The sequence below is a fragment of the Gadus morhua genome, chromosome 18 (genome assembly GCF_902167405.1).
Source record: "Gadus morhua chromosome 18, gadMor3.0, whole genome shotgun sequence".
Lineage (NCBI taxonomy): Eukaryota > Metazoa > Chordata > Actinopteri > Gadiformes > Gadidae > Gadus > Gadus morhua.
In genome coordinates, this window is record NC_044065.1 from 5,687,661 (window position 1) to 5,707,143 (window position 19,483).

The 19,483-nt window shown below is 48.6% G+C and overlaps 1 protein-coding gene across 2 annotated transcripts in view; it reads right to left on the bottom strand.

The window, feature by feature from the left end:
• Positions 1-19,483, bottom strand: part of dock1 (dedicator of cytokinesis 1) — a 189,843-nt gene that overhangs the window by 156,903 nt on the left and 13,457 nt on the right. For both annotated transcript variants that reach the window (XM_030339626.1, XM_030339627.1), the window contains exons 2-10: positions 10,503-10,586; positions 9,951-9,991; positions 9,580-9,635; positions 7,940-8,036; positions 6,451-6,599; positions 4,560-4,695; positions 3,006-3,163; positions 2,169-2,250; positions 815-950 (exon numbers count right to left, since the gene is read on the bottom strand). In XM_030339626.1, the coding sequence (XP_030195486.1) occupies positions 815-950; positions 2,169-2,250; positions 3,006-3,163; positions 4,560-4,695; positions 6,451-6,599; positions 7,940-8,036; positions 9,580-9,635; positions 9,951-9,991; positions 10,503-10,586 (939 nt within the window). The remainder of the gene's footprint in view (positions 1-814; positions 951-2,168; positions 2,251-3,005; positions 3,164-4,559; positions 4,696-6,450; positions 6,600-7,939; positions 8,037-9,579; positions 9,636-9,950; positions 9,992-10,502; positions 10,587-19,483) is intronic.

Below are 19,483 nucleotides of genomic sequence, written 5' to 3' on the forward strand. Positions count from 1 at the left end.
TTTGGCTCATTAAGTATATTTGGTACGAATGATAATGTCTCATTCCTTTTGATAATCTCATTTAACTTCACCTGGAATGGATTTAAAATATAATTTTAAAAGCGTGATCAATCGCGAGTTAATTTACCAATACTATGCAAATAATCTGAATTAAGACTTTGAACCTTGCCAAGCCCTAATATGCATATGTCTACATGTATATCTATATTTATTCCAGCCTGGGTAAATGCTCGATTCTGATTGTCTGAAGGGGGTGCATTAACTCCTGATATACGGACACCTGCTAAGTAGTCCCAGTCAAATTGTCTGTTCACCGTTCTCAATTAATGCGCTAGCTGGCGTATCGTATCAGCCTGTCTCGAAAAATGAGTAACCATAGCAACGGCAGCGCAGTCAAAGCCGACGGACTAGAATACCTCCCGTTGCCAAGTCGTAGCTAAGGTCCGTCCTAATTACTGGAGTAGTGAACAACAATCCGTTGCATAAGAACCTTACGGGAGGGTAATGGTTGTTCCAGGAATTAATCAAACCCTCAGGCGTTACCAGGGAAACAAAGTTATGACTTGTGAAAAACTTTATATTTGGATTGTAAAACGCATGGAAATATAAATGAATGCTCATAATTTATTTTCTTTGGCAAGTGACCGTGGTATAAGAGGGATAATGGCCTTCGAGGTGGCCTTTATCAGGAATTAATGGCCGCTGCGTGTCGGACGGTTCACACCTCCGCGTCGTCCATTAATTCCTGATAATGGACACCTCGTCGGGCATTATCCCTTACGTATAGATCTATATCTGTGTCTTTGTGGTCTACCTGCCACGCCGAAGGGCCTCCGCAGCCCCGAGGTCAGCTTCTTGGTGTTGTTGTCCCTGAGCTCCATGCGTCCGACGCGGACGATCTGACACACAAAGCTGATCCTGTCCCTCTTCAGGTCCTCACTGCCCAGGTCCTAAGGGCGGGAGACATAGGAACAGAGAGAGAGAGAGAGACGTTAGAGACATAGGAACAGAGAGAGAGAGAGAGAGAGAGACGTTAGAGACATAGGAACAGAGAGAGAGAGAGAGAGAGAGAGAGACGTTAGAGACATAGGAACAGAGAGAGAGACGTTAGAGACATAGGAACAGAGAGAGAGAGAGAGAGAGACGTTAGAGACATAGGAACGGAGAGAGAGAGAGAGAGACGTTAGAGACATAGGAACAGAGAGAGAGAGAGAGAGAGAGAGACGTTAGAGACATAGGAACAGAGAGAGAGAGAGAGACGTTAGAGACATAGGAACAGAGAGAGAGAGAGACGTTAGAGACATAGGAACAGAGAGAGAGAGAGAGAGAGAGAGACGTTAGAGACATAGGAACAGAGAGAGAGAGAGAGAGACGTTAGAGACATAGGAACGGAGAGAGAGAGAGAGAGACGTTAGAGACATAGGAACAGAGAGAGAGAGAGAGAGAGAGAGAGACGTTAGAGACATAGGAACAGAGAGAGAGAGAGAGACGTTAGAGACATAGGAACAGAGAGAGAGAGAGACGTTAGAGACATAGGAACAGAGAGAGAGAGAGAGAGAGAGAGAGACGTTAGAGACGTAGGAACAGAGAGAGAGAGAGAGAGACGTTAGAGACACACACACACACACACATACATACACACACACACACATTTACGCTCACACACACACACACACATTTACGCTCACACACACCCACACACACACACACACAGGTTCCACTGGTCAATTTAGCCAGTGTTTCAACACTGGGCCGCGGCCGGGGTGCTGGTGGGCTTCCCTGAACCCCACTCGGTCCAGAACAGTCTCTCTCAGCCTTCTACGCTACGGCTACGCCTAGCGCTCCATTTTAAAATCACTCCGTCGACAGCATCGACTACACGTTGATTTATGGTTTATTCTTTCTAGAAGAGTCTGGAGTTCTGTTGAACCCTAGAGTTATACAAGCCAGAGGTGGCACGCACACACTTGGCAAATGTACAGTCACCGTAGTCAGCCTCCCATAACATGGCTGAAAGAACAGAAGACCACAACATGCATCTTACACACACACACACACACACACACACACACACACACACACACACACACACACACACACACACACACACACACACACACACACACACACACACACACACACACACACACACACAATCCCTGACTCACCGTGAATACTGCCCGCAGGTTATGAAGCTGGTCTATGTCTTTGACCAGACCAGAGCTGGACCACTTCACCAGGTAGTTCTCACTGAGGAGGGAGGGAGGACAAGAGGGATGGAGAGAGGGAGGGAGGGAGAGAGAGAAATAAGAAAATGGAGAGGAATGCATATGAATGAATAAACACCTTTAAACACGACGTGTGCAGTTGTCCATGCCCTTACATTCCATCTGTTCAAAACATAACTTGAATAACGTAATGCCACCTCCACACCGCAACCAAAACCGTCGCAGGGGGTTCAGCCACAAGTGCCGTCGACGGGGAAACTTCCAGAACACGCATGAACCTCCCTGGAGGCCGGGGAAACGTCCCAGAACAAAGCGGCTCTCCTTGCCACGGTTCACTCGGAGATCAGAGAGGAACAGGTGGAAGTGCTGTCTTGTTGCACGCGGACGCGCTGGGGCGTACCGGTTATTGCCTCAGAAAGTACGGCTGAATGGGTTTGGCAGGTGAGCGTTAAATAAATAAAACCCCTAAAATGAAAAAGCTTCCTTCCGTCCGTGAAAGTCCATATAGCCTAGATAGTAAAGCGTGGGGGGGGGGGGGGGTCATCATGAATAGCAGGAACCCGAAGTACGCCAGTACAGAGTTTAAATGACAGGGTTGAGCAGCCTCATCACAATAGCATGCACTCAACTCGCGCTTAATAATGTAACAAAATGAGGGCATCAATACTTCATAGAGCGCTAGTCATCAAAAAAGTTTGGGAGCCGAACCAACTTAGAAGCGTCCGCACCCACAGACTCAATATGTGTGTGCGTGTGTATGTGCGTGTGCTTACGTACCTGACGAACTTGGAGTCCACGGGGTCGTAGAGGGACATCAGCACCTCGGCGTCCTCGCCGATCTTACACACCACGTTCTTCAGCGTGACGAAGAGCGCGAACGACGGCGTGGACGCGAACTTGGCCTGCCGGCTCAGATCGATGTTCTGCTTCTGGGACTGGGGGTGGGGAGTGGGGGAGAGAGAGAGAGAGAGAGAGAGAGAGAGAGAGAGAGGGGGGTGGGGCATGTTGTCATAGTTAGTGCTTTCAACGACAGGCACCATCATCTCGCCTCAGTCACGATCCTTGTGTTTTGACACAACCCGGACTCCCTGGGAAGGACAGCAGCGAAGGCAATAGGAAGAGGAGAACTAGTGGAGGGCAGCGATGTGGTGAACACCATGCTGTGTTATTAGTTATCAATCGCTGCCTCTAACTCAAACTGACTGTTTGATGAAGGCGGGCGACAGGATGAATAAAAAGGAGCCATCATTCTATTGGGGAGACAGAGGAAGAGAATTGGAGAGAGGGAGGGGGAGAGAGGGAGAGAGAGCGAGAGGGTAAGAGGGGAAGAGAAGGGGAGCGAGGCAGAGAGGGAGAGGGAGACAGGCACAGAGAGAGGGAGAGAAGCAGAGGGAGAGAGAGAGAGAGGAAGGGAAAGAGTGACGGAGAGGGGCAGAGGGAGTGAGGAGGTGAGAGGCAGGGAAAGAAGCAGAGAGAGGAAGGGAGAGAGGCAGAGAAGCAGTAGGAGAGAGGCAGAGGGAGAGAGGCAGAGGGAGAGAGGGAGAGAGGCAGAGGGAGGGAGCTGGAGAGGGAGATCGCCTGGACAGAACCTTAAATGTTAGATGTAAGTGCTGCGCTGCATCACATCGGACACGGTGCAATACGCAGAGACAGTGAGACAGACGGAGAGGGAATCTATTATTCAATCTTCCCGACGCCCTTCAAAAACATAAAACTCAAACTTGTGTCTCGTTCCGACCCCCCCCCCCCCCTTCTTAATTTCCCCTGCTCTAATCCATCCCTCCCTCCCTCCTTTCTGCCCTGGCTCCAGAAGGCTGAGGGGGAGCCTGCAGGGAGACACGTCCTCAGATCACATCACCCGCTCACGCAGCGCGTTGGGAGGGAGGATGAATCATTACCACCTCCCTTCACCCTTACTCACGCCACCAGCCTGGGGGGGAGACAGAGAGGGGGGAGACAGAGAGGGGGGGACGGAGAGAGGGGGGAGACGGAGAGGTAGAGCGGCAGGGAGACAGAGGGGCAGGGAGCTAGAGAGAAAGAGAGGCAGAGAGGTAGAGACAGGCAGAGGCAGAAAGGGTGGGAGGCAGACAGACAGAGAGGCAGAGACAGACAGGCAGCGAGGCAGTGGGGCAAAGAAACAGACAGGCAGTCAGGCAGCCAGGCAGCCAGACAGCCGGGCAGAGAGACGGACAGGCAGAGAGGCAGTCAGGCTGAGAGGCAGACAGGCAGACAGGCAGTCAGGCAGGCAGACAGGCAGACAGGCAGACAGGCAGACAGGCAGACAGGCAGACAGGCAGGCAGGCAGGCAGGCAGGCTGGGCCGCGGCCTCACCCTCTCCTCCTGGATGCGGTCCTCTATCTGTTTGGAGGCGGCCTCGTGGGCCCTGAAGAGGCTGACGGTGCTGGTGGTCTCAGGGTCCAGGATGTTCCCGTCCTTGTCTCGGACCACCAGGTCCAGATCCAGGTACCTGGGAAGGGGGGGGGGGGGGAGCAGAACCCACGCGGATTAGAACCCCGGCGCACGTTTGTTCTGGATGTTTAATTGTGATGAGATTGTGAATCTTCATTATTGTAAATCTGTAGGGTTTCAGGAAAAGCGGTGAATTAATTTAAAACCACAGGTCAGATATATACTTTAATGGGATCTCGTGTTCTGCGAATGTCTATTCATATTTAGTGGAAGTATTAATGCATACGCTGAATATGCGTTATCACACTTGAGAGATAAAAAAAAAGAGAGAAACCGATTAAGTCAATTATATTCCCATAACATATTGAGTAAGAGCATACATCACAGCAGGAAGCAAAGATAAATATGTTAATATACGAGTGAGTGGACCAGTGAGTCACAATATTGGCAGCGCACGGATGTGTGAAGGTGTTTATGCAAAGACTAACCCCAGTCGCAGAGGCCTATATAAACCACGCACACGCGCGCACACGCACACACGCACACACACACACACACACCTAGAGGGTAAGAGACAGACAGACAGACATCCGGACCGAAAAAGACGGACTGACAGAGAAAGACAAAAACAGAGAGAGAAGACAGACAGGCGGACAACGCTAGCTACAGTGACGTGAGAACACTTGCTTTCTGAAGGTCAAAGGAGATGGTCAGGCTTGAAGACAGATTAGAGAGGCGGCTCAAAGACACACACACACACACACACACACACACACACACACACAGGAGGAAAGACACACGCTCACACACAGAAGAAGAAAGACACACAAACAAACACAAAAAGAGGCAGGCAGACTGACACACACACAGAGGAAGAAAGACACACACACAAACACTCTCATGCACACAGAGGAAGAAAGAGAGAGACATGCAGACAGACACACATTCAGAGGCAGGTGCGCACACGCACACACACACACACACACACACACACACACACACACACACACACACAGTGTCTTAGTGGAAGTGGTGCAGGGAGACGATGTAGAGAGGAACTAGAACGGGTGAGCCATGCTTGTAGGTAATAATAGGGAGAGACAGACAGACAGATCGAGAGGGACAGACTGACAGACAGAGAGGGACAGACTGACAGACAGAGAGGGACAGACTGACAGACCGAGAGACGGAGAGTGACAGACTGACAGACCGAGAGACCCCCCCCCCCCCCCCCCCACCCAGAGCCCCACGTCTGAGTGTGCGCTCTCTCAGCGTGAACGGTGGTGGGGGAGCAGGGCGCCGTCCCCACAGAGAGACGCTGCTGCGGAGCCACTCCATCGTGTGTCTCCGTCCCCAGAAGAAGAGCCCCTCCTCAGGCGGGGGGGTCAGGGGGTCCAGAGTTTCATTACGGGCTCACGGGACAGGGGCTTCATCACAGGGCCCCGCTCTGAAGGCTGACACCGCCCAACACCACCCACACCCACCACCACCACCACCTGCGACCAACCCGGTCCGTCTGACCCAGCCATGACCTCATACTCTATCAGCACACAACCTGACCTCTGCCAGGGGAAAAGGCAATTTGGGTGGTGTGTGTGTGTGTGTGTGTGTGTGTGTGTGAGTTAGTGACTGAGTATGTTTTGGTGCGAGTATGTTTTGGTGTGTGTGTGTGTGTGTGCGCGCGCGCACGCGCGTGTGTGCGTGTGCGTGAGTTAGTGACGGTGAGTATGTTTTGGTGGGTGGATGTTTTGGTGAGTGAGCGAGTGTACACGTTTTGGTGTGTGTGTGTATGCTTTGGTGAGCGTGTGCTCACTTGTTGCCGTAGTCGATCTTGGAGGTGACCCTCTGTTTCAGCTCGGTCAGTTCGTCCTGAGGCAGCGTTCCCGACAGGATCTGGGAGCGCCACTCGATGAGGTTGTAGATCATGTCCCGCACCGTGTTGAACATCTCCCGCTTGTCCCCCTGTAGGAGACCGGGGGGATGGAGGGTCAGGATGGGGGAGACCTCAACACGAGGGCGGCATGTGGCTCAGGGGGTGGAGCGGGTTGGCTGGCAACCCGAAAGTTGCTAGTTCGATTCCCCGGCTCCTCCTCGCCGAGTGACGAGGTGTCACTGTGCGAGACGCCTTACCCTGACTGCTCCTGACGAGCTGGCTGTCACCTTGCGCGGCTGACTCCGCCGTCGGTGTGTGACTGTGTGTATGAATGCATGAACGTTAGTGTTTTAAAGCACTTTGAGAGGCCACTGGTTAGTTAGCTGTATAAATGCAGTCCATTTAAGTTGAGGGAGGAATCCAAAACTAGCACTGCAGCTCTCGCTCCACGCTGCGTCTTTAGAGGAGAAGATGGAGGAGCACCTGGGGTAACGGCTCAGTGTTTCTGCCGGACGCGTGCCAAGATAATAAAGCTAAAGCTTGGTAAACAGGATAGGATAATCAGCCAGATTCTGTGCCAGACTTCGCCGTTCTGACGTTGGCCAGCAAAGAACTGTTTAATCCCCCACACCTGATCACCTGATCGGAGCCATACGGATTAGCGATCAAAGATAGACATGTTCAATATTTACGATGTGATCTCCTGCAGTGCGAGGGGAGGGGGGGGGGAACAGCAGAGTAAGAAATGTATGGATAGCCACATTGGAAAGACAATTATGCCATTGCGGCAAAGGCAAAAGTGTGAGGATTCCTAATACGGCCACTGGCCAGTACGTTCAATCCATTATCACGTCGTTTTTTGGGATGACAACCATGTTTGATTACAGGAAAGTTTGTTTTTGACCACAAGATTGCAATTAGGATCTTTAAGGGATTCGGTTTGGAGAAATAGGACTGGGTTGTTGGGGATGAATCATTTAGTGTGTGATGTGCCATATTGGCGACGTCCACACATTTTTACGACCAAAACAGATAAACGTATTATTCATGTAGCGCTTCATTTTCTACATTCGAAAAAATCATCAAGTGCTTACCAGACATAAGAGAAAACAAAATAAAAAGCCCATTAAAGCATGACCAAACAACCAGTGTGTGCAGAATAAACTGCTGAAAGTCCCTTATCGCTGCAATGTATTGCAAGAAGTTTCTAGTGGTTTGGTTTAAATTCGGTAGTACTATATCTTGTGGCATACCTCTGCATCTTGGTCACACAGCATCAAGTGGATTTTGTCTACTTTGCACAATAATCCACATCGGCCCTTATTTTACCCTGAGTTTGTTTCCATTGTGCAGAGAAAAGCAGACATACTCATGTGGGCACACACACACACACACACACACAGACACACACACACGGATGGGGTCTCACCACATAGAGGTCCCTCCATATAGAAGCCCACTCCCTCAGCGTGGTGGTGACTTCCTGGACCAGTGGGAGCTCAGTGGGGATGATGGTTTCCTTTTGGCTGCACCCAGTGAAACAGACAAAGGTCAGATTCAGTATGTCTACACGCCATGCTAACATGGACGGCCACGGCCGCACAATAAATTCACTGGGAAACATGCAAAAAAAAAATATTTTTCACAAAAGCCTTGTGACTGACAGGGAAAACCGAAGGTTTGCTAAACGACATTCATCTATGAAGTTTTAAACTGACATCTTTGTACAGGTTAGGGAATAAATGAGCCAGGTGGATGAGAAGAAAGAACGCAGATGGCCGAGTGTGCTTTAAGGTCGGCCGAGTCACAGACTTTTCAGACTTTGCTTCTGGAAGTTGTTCCGAGCACAGAGCACACTTCCATCTCTATTCCTCTCCTCGCTCAAGCATAATCTGCCATCAAAGACCCCGTCTAGTCGAAGGGCAGGAGTGTGAACCCCTCGTTATTAATAGGATATTAATCCAGCTATAATATCCAGCGTCATTAGCATTCCGCGCGCAATCGTCTCAGATCTGTCAAGATGGTACATCCCTGACAATGAGCCTGCGACCATAATGAGATTCCCTCCGCCGTTAAATAGAGGGGAAGTCGGAAAAAAACTCCCCCTTCCAGACACCTGAAGAAACTCGGGAGTGAAATGTAAATCGTCAAACAAGGTGTGAAATTAGCACATTTCTCCTTGACAAATAGAATATCTTTCTTGCATGCCCTACAGCTGATTGCATAATGCAGCCCATTACAGTGTTGTTTTTTCAGCTTTGTTTATTGTAAAAGCAGATTTGAAACGCATATATTATTCAACAGCCTTGAACAGACTCATATAAATCATTAACTAAATTAAAACCAATTGGGATACCCTGCAATATGCCCAGTAGTGACAAACTCGCTCATTTAGCTTTATGAATATTTGATATTTATTTACTTTATGGTCACTGAGGGATTTTAACGTCTCTGCGCGACAAACTCTTCAGTTTGCGGTTTGCTTGTGATGTGAAAGCCTGGCTCCACTGTGCTGTATTACCCAGATTCCTCTGCACGTTGGGGTGAACTCTTATCAGTCCTGACTTGACCAGTGGTTTTAGGCCCCATCCACACATGGAGGTATGGGAAAACGTAATATTTTACTGTGTTTTTGCCTCCCGTCAACTCAAATACAGCGCTTCATCTCACAGAGTGGAGCCTCGGGGAAAGAAAAAACTCTTACAAGGTGAGGATGTTTTAAAACGTTCTGCTTCTTTCTGTGATTCATCACTACCATAATTGGCCCATGGCAATTGTTATTTCATGTTTGTGAATGAATTTCTGTCTATGGGGATGACTGGGCACAAAGGCCTGCCTGCCCCCCCCCCCTCTCCCTCTCTCCCTCTCCCTCTCTCTCTCTCTCTCTCTCTCTCTCTCTCTCTCAGATGCTCTTGGTGCCCGTGGTTCGATTGTCATCCAGGATTTCAACAATCCAAATCTGAGGCAGGGACATTTCTTTAATCCGTGAACACTGCGTCTCGTCATTTAAACAGCGTGCAGAGCTCGACCTAGAGGGGTTGATGAATGAGTTGAGGTGAGCGTACTGACCCATTGCCCTCCACCGTGGCCTCCTTCAGGTGGATGTAACACGTAGGGAATATACCCTGGATGGGGAGGAAAACACAGGTTAAGAAAACAAACCTTCCCTGATTAAGGTTGCATAAATCCTCCGCATACATTTATTTATAATTTTGTCGTGACAAAGAAAGAACTTTAGAAGAGCCAAAATAATGGGTCTTTTTTTCGATAACCACTTGCCTTAAGCTTTTTGAAATGAGCTAATCTTCCCAAGACATTAAGGGGAAATTATCAAACTGATTTTCATAAGTAAAATAATTCCCGAGACGTTGCTGGGATGGTCTCCCCGTTGCCCCAGGGGGTGGAACTTTATTAAAGGGCTTCTGTGGGTCGTCACTCACCTTTTTAGATTTCCTTCGGAGTCTGTGACCTCTGTACCAGCCTGGGGTGACGTCAAACAAACCAAACGTTAGCACACTCGCACGCACGCACACACAGGTTGTGTTTTCCAATGGTTGTAGTTTAGCAGGGAGGGAGAGGGAGGTGTCAGAGCAACACGAATCTCACGTGATGATGAATACCAGATTTATCGTCCTTTTCTGCCGCCAACTTGTCTGCTATCAGTATTAAATCCACCGATAAATGGACCAGTCTATGTGTGTCTGTGTGCCTGCGGTCGACTAACAGGATAAAAATACAAAAAGCATTTAGCAAATGGAGCCGGGGTGACAAGAAAAGTGTTAAAGCTAAAAGTAAACCTCTCCTGTTGCTTTTTTTAGGGTCGTCTTGTGTCATGTTTCTCCAGTATGTGCACACCCTCACCTTGTGTCTTCATTGTGCACGCCCTAACCTAGTGTCTCAGGTGTGTGCACGCCCTCACCTTGTGACTCAGGTGTGTGTTCACTTGCTCACCTTCATGTGTCTCCAGTATGCGTGTGTGTTCACTTGCTCACCTTCATGTGTCTCCAGTATGTGCACTGTGTCCCCGATCTGCAGTGGCAGCTCCTCGTCTCCTCGGGGATCGTAGTTATAGATCGCTGAGAGAGAGAGAGAGAGAGAGAGACAAACAACTTTATTATCAGGGCAAGAATGAGAGAGACGGAGACAGAGGAAAGGCAATAAGGTCAGTGCCCCTCTCCCCCGTTAATAGTGTGACAGCCAGTACCTGACAGGCGGCGGACACCTGCCCACTGCCTTGACACGCGGAGGGCAGAGAAGGCAAGCGGCGACATTAACAGCGTTTACGACGCCCACGAAGCTGTGTGTGTGTGTGTGTGTGTGTGTGTGTGTGTGTGTGTGTGTGTGTGTGTGTGTGTGTGTGTGTCAGCCAGTCAGCTGTCAAACAAGCTAATGAAGAGTTGAGATGAAATAGGTTTGAACAAGCGCACACAAAACAAACCAAGTAAACGCGCCGTTCCGTGCCGCTTCGACATGTAATCGAGAGTGGAAACAACAAACACCAGCCACCGCATGACGTGGGCGTTCCCCGTCAGACCGTGTAATGCATGAATGATGCAGCATCGGGGCACATGTTGCCGTCACAGCAGCAGCAGCAGCAGCAGCAGCAGAAGCAGCGCCACAAACCGAGGAGACAACAACGCCCCCGACTCCCTGAAGACGCAGTGAAACGGTTCAGGAGGAAAACAACCGGGTTCTTTAATCTCGCCGTGTGTCAGGGAAACAGGAGATGAACACAGAGAGGCCCCAGAAGGGGAAGGATGACAACTGCGGTGCTGCAGCCTCCGGGTCGACGTCAAACGACATGCCGTGCACCAAGTAGACTTGTTATGTTCCTCACACACCCCGCCACCTCACGTGGGGGTGGGTAAACAACACCCGACAGCCCCCCCCCCTGTGGGGTCCACCGTTATCCCCCTGTCTCTTTAGAACGATGACGCCTTTCCGGCACACTACTGGTCCCTCTCCCTATGCCCCTCCCCCCCGGCCGTTACCAAGGCTCCCATTGCGAGGTCATCGCCCGGACGACAGCACGACTTCCGCGCGCCCCACGCCCCCATGCGTTCGTTTGAGAGTGACGTCCGGGCGTCCGTTGCCGTGGTGACCGACACTCGTCTTCCAGAGGCCTTGACACCGAAAGTGTGGGTGATTGAGTGGTTCCGTTGCGTCTGCTTGCATCAGCGAGCAGACATATTCTGCACTGGGGAAGGGCTGCAGGACCCCTTCAACGAAGGTCTGCGGGTTTGGATGACAGCCGGATTAAAGGAGTAGAGGAGTCCTCCAGCGGGGCGACGGAAGGAAGGCAGCAGGATAGCCTTCCCCTCCGTCAGGGGGTACCAGGAGCCCTCCAGAGGTGCCCAAACAGCCACACACCACCGGCGCCTAGCTTGAGGTTTTTAGGTCGCTAGCTGTTTTCTAATTGTGAGCTCTGAATTGAAGTAAACACCAAACATAATGAGGAGGCCACTCCTTGACTGATTAGCTGGAGTTGCACTACGCAATATTACAACTAGCTGGGAGCCTTGAATTGGTTTAACGATGCAGTAGATCATGCTGATCGATAGTGATGCAAATGCAAACGCTGGTACCACAGAGAAAACCGCTTCCATCGTCTTGTTTGAGTATTTGTTTGCTGTGCGGAATGTGTGAGTGTGCACATGTTAATGTGGGTCGTACAGAACGACCGGACGACCAGAAATTAGGGCAAGGGCCCATTAGAGGGGGAGACTAAACAAAGGCCCTGGGAACTCACTCACTCTTCTGTCAGAGGTCGGCCAGATTGGTCTGGCCCGAGGGGAGTTGAGCTAAATTAACTGATCGTTAAGGCGATCCACACCCAGCTCCGGGGGTGCAGCAGCCAGTCTCTGTGTCTGCTGACTGGCGTGTCATCACAACGCCAGGCGCATCAGGCGGGGTTCAAGCTAAACTTTCAGAAAGTAGTTTTATCTACTAGAAGAATCCACCAACCAAGCACCTGTCTTGATGTAACCTGTAATCTATTCAGCTGCCAAAACAGTCAAAGCAATTTGTCATTTTCTGGTGGCAGGTTTTTCATTGTGGACTGATTGTGCAGGTGTCATCGACAACAACAACAACAGACCATTAAAACTAGGAAGAATGAAAAGTTTTTTCCGTGATCTGTCATCACAACTCAGCTGCTGCTGCACCGTGCATCAATCTGAGGGCAGCTGGGCGACTGCTGGAGGAAATTCAATTCAATTTCATATCTTTTGTCTCGCCCTTAATCACAGGTACGGTCTCAAAGGGCTCAACAGGCCGTGTGTTGACGAGACCCCCCTGACCTTAGCCCCCAGGAGGGCAAGAACAAATTCCCTTAATCAGCAACGAAGTAATCTTCAGAAGGAACGCAGAGTGGGGGATCCCTCCTTCCAGGGACGATGGGATTAATGCAATGGGTGCCATAATTGACATAATACATAGAGGCAAAACATTTTAAATCGATGATGGGGTGCAGCTCGGTTTACCGTGAGGAGAATCCAGGTATTCAGTTGTAGTGCCAACTAGCCACAAATATTAGTATGAACAATCATTTGATGGGCGAACCATCCTCCTTAAACAGCAGTTCCCATTAAGAACTTTAATTGGAATTTAAAGGATGGAAAATGTTTAAGTGCAACAACAGCATCGTTCCAGGTTACCGGGCGCGCCTCATTAAAAGCTAATTCACTGAATTTATTTCCTTGTTAATGCAGTTGTGACGGAGTAGGGTGGTTATAAATAGCTCCATATAAGAAAGGCCATTATTCCTGGATGGACTCGCTAATCATGGCAGGAATAGCTCATTACGAAGAAGAAAAAATCAACAGTCCATCATAACTTTAAGAAAGTTTCCCGACCGAGAGAAAACAATGTTTTCGCCTCGAACGCTATTCTCCCCTCGACACGCTCACAGTCAGTGAGTTCGGATCAGAGAGATCTTTAAATCCCGACGACGACGCTGGCTGGCGTCTAGCCCCTCCTGCGGGAAGGGCTTGAGGGTAGGGATGGAGGGAGCGGTGGGAATCCCAGTTTGTCTTGGGAGGCAGGGAACGGTTGGATGACTCGCTCCCTCCCACTCTCCAGTGACACTCTGGGAAAAGAGTCTGAGAAGTGGACTCAATGGCAGACACAACACTGCTGGAGCTCCCCCTCTCTCTCTCGCTCTCTCTCTCTCTCCCTCTCCTCTCCCTCCCTCCCTCAGGTCCCGAGATGCGAGACTGCCTGTTGGCTTATTATGGCGTGGGAGGCTTGGTGAGTTAGGCAAGAGTAACAGAGACCAGAGCGTGAATTTCTCCATGAGGATGAGCGCACAAACACTCATACAGTGTACACCCACATACAGTGTACACACACGCATACAGTGTACACACACACACACACACACACACACACACACACACACACACACACACACACACACACACACACACACACACACACACACACACACACACACACACACACACACACACACACACACACACAGGGACAGGGACAGACAGACAGAGAGGGACAGAGAGACAGAGAATTTTAATATTGAGTGATATTGAAACCAGAAGAATACATTTTATATATTGCCAAAATGGTGCGAGTGGATCTCAATAAGCAGCACACAGAATGAATGCTCCGGGACCTGAATGGAGGGTAATTACTGCCTCCAGCCCTCCAGGCTGGGGGGGGGGGGTAAGGTAGTGTGGGAGGGGTTTATGGATATTCACATTCAGGCCTTCCGAGTCAGACAGCCCTTCCTAATTAACATGTGAATATCGCCCACTTAACCGCGATGAGATGAAAGGTAGCAGATAGCCTCATCTGGGAATCTAACGGGCGGGTTGCCGGTGGCTGTCTGCTACCCTCCGCTGAACCCCGTCTGAATTTAGACTACAGCGCCGCTCGCGATCGACGGGGCCGGGAGAGGCCTTGGGAGGAAGAGGAAGGTACGGCATCATGGGTAAGAGGGGAAGCCTTTCCCGTTAAGTCACAGCACTCCTCCATGCCGTGGATACTGGACACACGGGGAAGGTAACAGGTTCCTCACTGGCTCATTCCAGGCTTTGCCGTCAGACTCCAGCGGAGCCACCTTGGTTAATGGACGAACCTGGGTTTGCTCAAGAGTCACTCAGAAACAGACAGAAAACTAGTCGGACAGAAACTAGATTTCCCCATCGTTGATGCAGACGTGTGGGCATGAATGAACGAAAGCGTCAATCCTACAGGGGTTTTCACGCAAATAATACAAAAAATAAATAAAATAATTATTAGTATAAAACAAAATACAATATCATTATCATAGAAAAAGTGGTGCAGACCAACAACCAGCCACCAGCTCCAGCCTCCAACCACACCACCAACTTCCCATCCCACCCCTCCACCTACACCCCCACCCCCCAGGCCCAGCCCACCACCTCCAACTCCTTCCCTTTTTATTCTGCCTGTTATAAATCAAAGTGTTCTGCCTGTGTTTCATTTTTGCTTCACATACTTTTTAGTTATTAGTTATTTTTAACTTCGGTTTCAACCACTTATACAATGATATTCAGAGCTGTAATTGATACATGACGACTTTATGAGGTTGAGATAGCGAGCAGCTTCTGCTGCAAGCCATACTTGCATACACATACATAAGTTAATACTGGGGACTCTTCTGTCTATGGTAAAATAAGGCATGCGTTACACTGTCAATGGTTCATTATCAAACACAAAACTTCTCAGTGAAACTCTACCACAGCAGTTGGCTATGAATCTGGATACGATCCACGCACACGTTTCGTATTTTCTCATCCTTCCCTTTGTTATCTTCCACAGAACACCTCATCATGAACAGAACTAATTGTGCAAAAGGCTTCTGGGGAGATTCAAACAGAAACAGGCAATGTAATATCAAGTCTGCTTTTCTATTTCCCAAGTTTGTGTTGTTTTGCTTGGTGGCTGGCAGCGAGCTGAGCTTGGCACAATTGTTCAACTACATTATGCCAACGCTGGCCCATTGTGAGACAACTGGCACTGAACACAGCATGCTGGGTAAACCCAGCCAGGAGAGGGGTTTGTCACAACGAGGGCGGGTTGGAACAAGAATACTATGTTACAGTAGTTTAGTTCTCTTCCTCTTGTGCCCCCCCCCCGCCCCACCCCTTCCTTTCCACTAAATGCTAAGAATATGAAACTTTTGCACGAGCCTGGGTCGTGTATGATCTGGTGAAACAGGGCCACGGATAGGTTGTGATGAAATGTGAACAACTTGTGAACACATGACCACAGACCGGAGCGCAGTGTCTGTCATTGGTTCAAAATAAATGCAGAGACCGGGTCATTACAAGACCGACTCACTGGACTGCTGCACATACGGTATAGACAAGTTTATAGAGAGAAGCTGGGAGATGGATGTTGAATGCAGGTCCGCATGTTAATAAAGAGATGATTTATTTACTATCTAAACCTGAGCAGCACCCAGAAGACGCTCATTTGAATGTGTTCAATCTGCAGTGAATTTAACAGTCAGTTCTCATCTATGCCGTTTTTTTTCTATAATATTTCACCGCCGTTTGGGGTGAATCACCGAGACAGAACTTACAACACGTGTAAAAGGAGAACTGCCGAACACAGTGTTCCAGCCCAAAAGGGAAAAGGGAGTGGACGATCTGAGATCTGTGGAGCCGTGCCAGGGATTACCGGGATGCAGGATTTTTACGAGCGCCGATCCGGTGTAACGACAGTCGGTCGCTGCACCGCCATCAGTCTCAGCGCAGCCTTCAGGGTGACGGCCTTTTACGAGCCTGATGACTCACCTTTCACTGGCCCGGTACATCCCACTTGTTCATTTTATATCCTTGTTCCCCCCCCCCCCCCCCCTACATTTAACAGCCTCTAGCCTGCCATTTTGTTCTGTGAGATAGTCTAACCGCCTTAAAACGACAAAACTATGGCTGGAAAGCGCTTCAATATATTGTGAGGGTGTTTGTTAAAATGTGAAATGTTTCTGTCTGATATAAACAGCAACAGGATGAAGTCACTGAGCTCAGTGAGACTGGAACGTAAACATTCAGAGTTCCGATGTGCTGACAAGTTTTTAGAATTTAACGACCGGATGATCTTGGTCAAGGATGTATCAGGTATTGGAATAGATTGACTTAGGTTGAAAGTTAAACTGGGAACTTTTTACTTCTAGTATTACCCTGTTTCAGACTGATTAACCTTTGACCTCGGTATAGGACACTGCACCCCGGTACATACATCAGAACGCCAGGATATCAGCTCATGCAGGACTATCAGGATGGGTTTTCCTCTCTGAATCCACAGCCACTATGCAGTCGGGAACAGGGCAAGCGGTCCTGAATAATTACTGATCATTCACAGCTCAGTACGCAGACGAGAGGTAAACACCCCATGTTTGACTGAATTCACAGACATTAGCCCTCTGCACAGAAGGCCGTAGCGATTGAATTACCGCTTTGGCTTTGTTGACGCACATGCTAATGACGGCATGACTCTCCTCCAAATATTTGATGAGAATCACGAATTGACTCCAAAGGTTTGCTTTGAAGATCCGTCCCACTGCTCCACTTTGTGCAGAGGTGAGCGCAGCTATGTTGCCGAGCAGAAAGCTCCAGTGCTTGACCTCTGTCGGATGTGAATTCGTATTACGCAATGTAGTTTTGAATAAGATAAAACTTGCTTGAATATATTCAGCATTACAAATGTCTGGTTGCATTTATTCTGTGCTGGGCCAACGACAGCAAGGTGAAAAGCACAATGTCATTTCTTTTTGCCACATCCATAAAATACTAAAAGGGGGAAAATAGAAAAGGATAATTTAGACACTCACATTATAGAGGGATAGAAGATTGATCTAGAACCTGCATCCAGCAACAATCAGTCAGCCTCCTCTCCTTGCAATAACCGGTGTGATGATGGAGTGGGGAGCAGCAGTGTTGTTAACATACAACACCAGGTGTTTTTTTTTTTTTTAGGCCCATTAGCACAACCTTTACTCAACGTATCCCTTCACCAGGTAATAGATGCACTCTATCATAAACGTAAAGCCTTTCCATGACAACGGCGGCTAAACGATGCTCAGTAAGATCCTCCTGCTCTCATACACACTGCTGTAGCTGCAAAGGATTATTTCCTTATTGACGGATCGGTTTCATTAAGGGCCCTTGTACGCCGTTTAGCAGATCAAATCATTAATTATACAGGTTGTTCTGCTTAATCTTGATTATGGGAAGGTTGGTGTGTATGTTGGCTAATGTTCACCCTTTACCCACATCATCAATAGTAGGGTTTAGCATCTTACATTTACATTTAGGGGCGTTTAGCAGATGCTTTTATCCAAAGCGACTTACAATTACTACATTTGTCAGAAGAAGAACGAGAAACAATATCTGTCGGTACGGTAAGGATGTTAATAGAACCAAGTGCCAAGCACTAATAATCACTAGGTTAATCCATTCCCCGTACACAACAAAGATAGCTAGGATAAGATGCTACACAATGCTATGTACAAATTGTGTGCCAGGACGTACAACATACAATAAGTGTGTAAGGGGGTTGTGGGGGGGGGGGGGCGGAGGCAATGCAGAGTCTAGGTGAACTCTGATCAAGTGAGTCTTGACCTGACCTGAATCTTCCTGTTGCTCTGTGTTTAACATTAGGCTGGTTTCAGGTCGGTCACTGCACCAGCGCGGTCAATGTTGACTGACTGGTTGGGTCTACAGTATACTGGTGCGCTGCCATACCTCTATCAAACAGACTCATAATTCATGCTATGATCCACACATGTGTTTTTACTGCTTTGAAAAGGGTTTGATTGCTACTGGGTCCATTAGAGATCACCCTTTCATTGAATTACTCTGAACAAATCAATGAATCATGTTCTCACGTTAATAGCCGAACAGTTTGGATGTTTTGCTTGAACCTCTCCATCCCTAACAAACATCCATCAAGTCAACATCCGGAGGATCTGCCTCTACGTAAATGGTTTCACTGCTTTTTAGTATTTAACCAAGTGTCATTAAAAACATCTGATCAAGATCAGAGGTAGCAATAGAATCATTAAAAAGATTTGTTAGCCAGAGATTTATCATTTACAAGTCCCAATTTGTTGGTGCTTGTTGGTGCAAGAATATGCTCCGAGGTCAGTTTGGCAGGGCATCGTTATTAAACTTGGTCGGTTAGCAGTGTGACTAAAGTTAATATAGCTGACTGTATGACTCGTCATAACAGGAACAGGGAGGGCGCCACGCCCTGAGCAAGCCACCAGGAACAGTGCGTACTTCTGCAATCCCCCAGTGCTCAGCGGCCAAGCCTGGTATTGCAGCTGTTTAAGCGGGCTGTGGACGGGTCCCTCGATTCAAGGGGCCCAGAAGTAGATATCTCCGTTCACTCCAATACAAGTGGGGAACAGGAATGTGTCACGGCAAAAAATGACTGGATATCAATCAAAGGCTCATAATTATCTTTATGCCATGTACTAAAAAAAAAAGTATGTTTTCTCTTTTAAAAACGCCACCTCAAGCGTTTTATTAGCCGTTTTATGTTATTATTTTTTGCTGGAGAAGGAGGGGTGGGCAGCTGAAAGGAGTCATGGTGAAACAAATGTTGTTTCGGCCCAGCATTCGAGAGGGCCTAGTGCACGGCTACGTTAACTTCTCGTGTCCGAGGTTTTTCCTTTTACCTAACAGGAATTACGTTGATGGTTTTTAGGCACTGTGGTGACTTTTATCACTAAAAGTGTTTTAGTGATAAAGAGATTTTTTGACTGGTTCAGCTGCTGCTCAATGAATCTCTCGTTCCTCTGCTTGCGATCATTGCGATTCACCATTTATTGATCCATTTATTCAAAAGATCCAAAGACAAAGAACGGGTGCATTACGTCGATAGGGTTTACATGTGGGCGATAGTGTTTAAATGTGGGCGATAGTGTTTAAATGTGGGCGATAGTGTTTAAATGTGGTCGATAGTGTTTAAATGTGGTCGA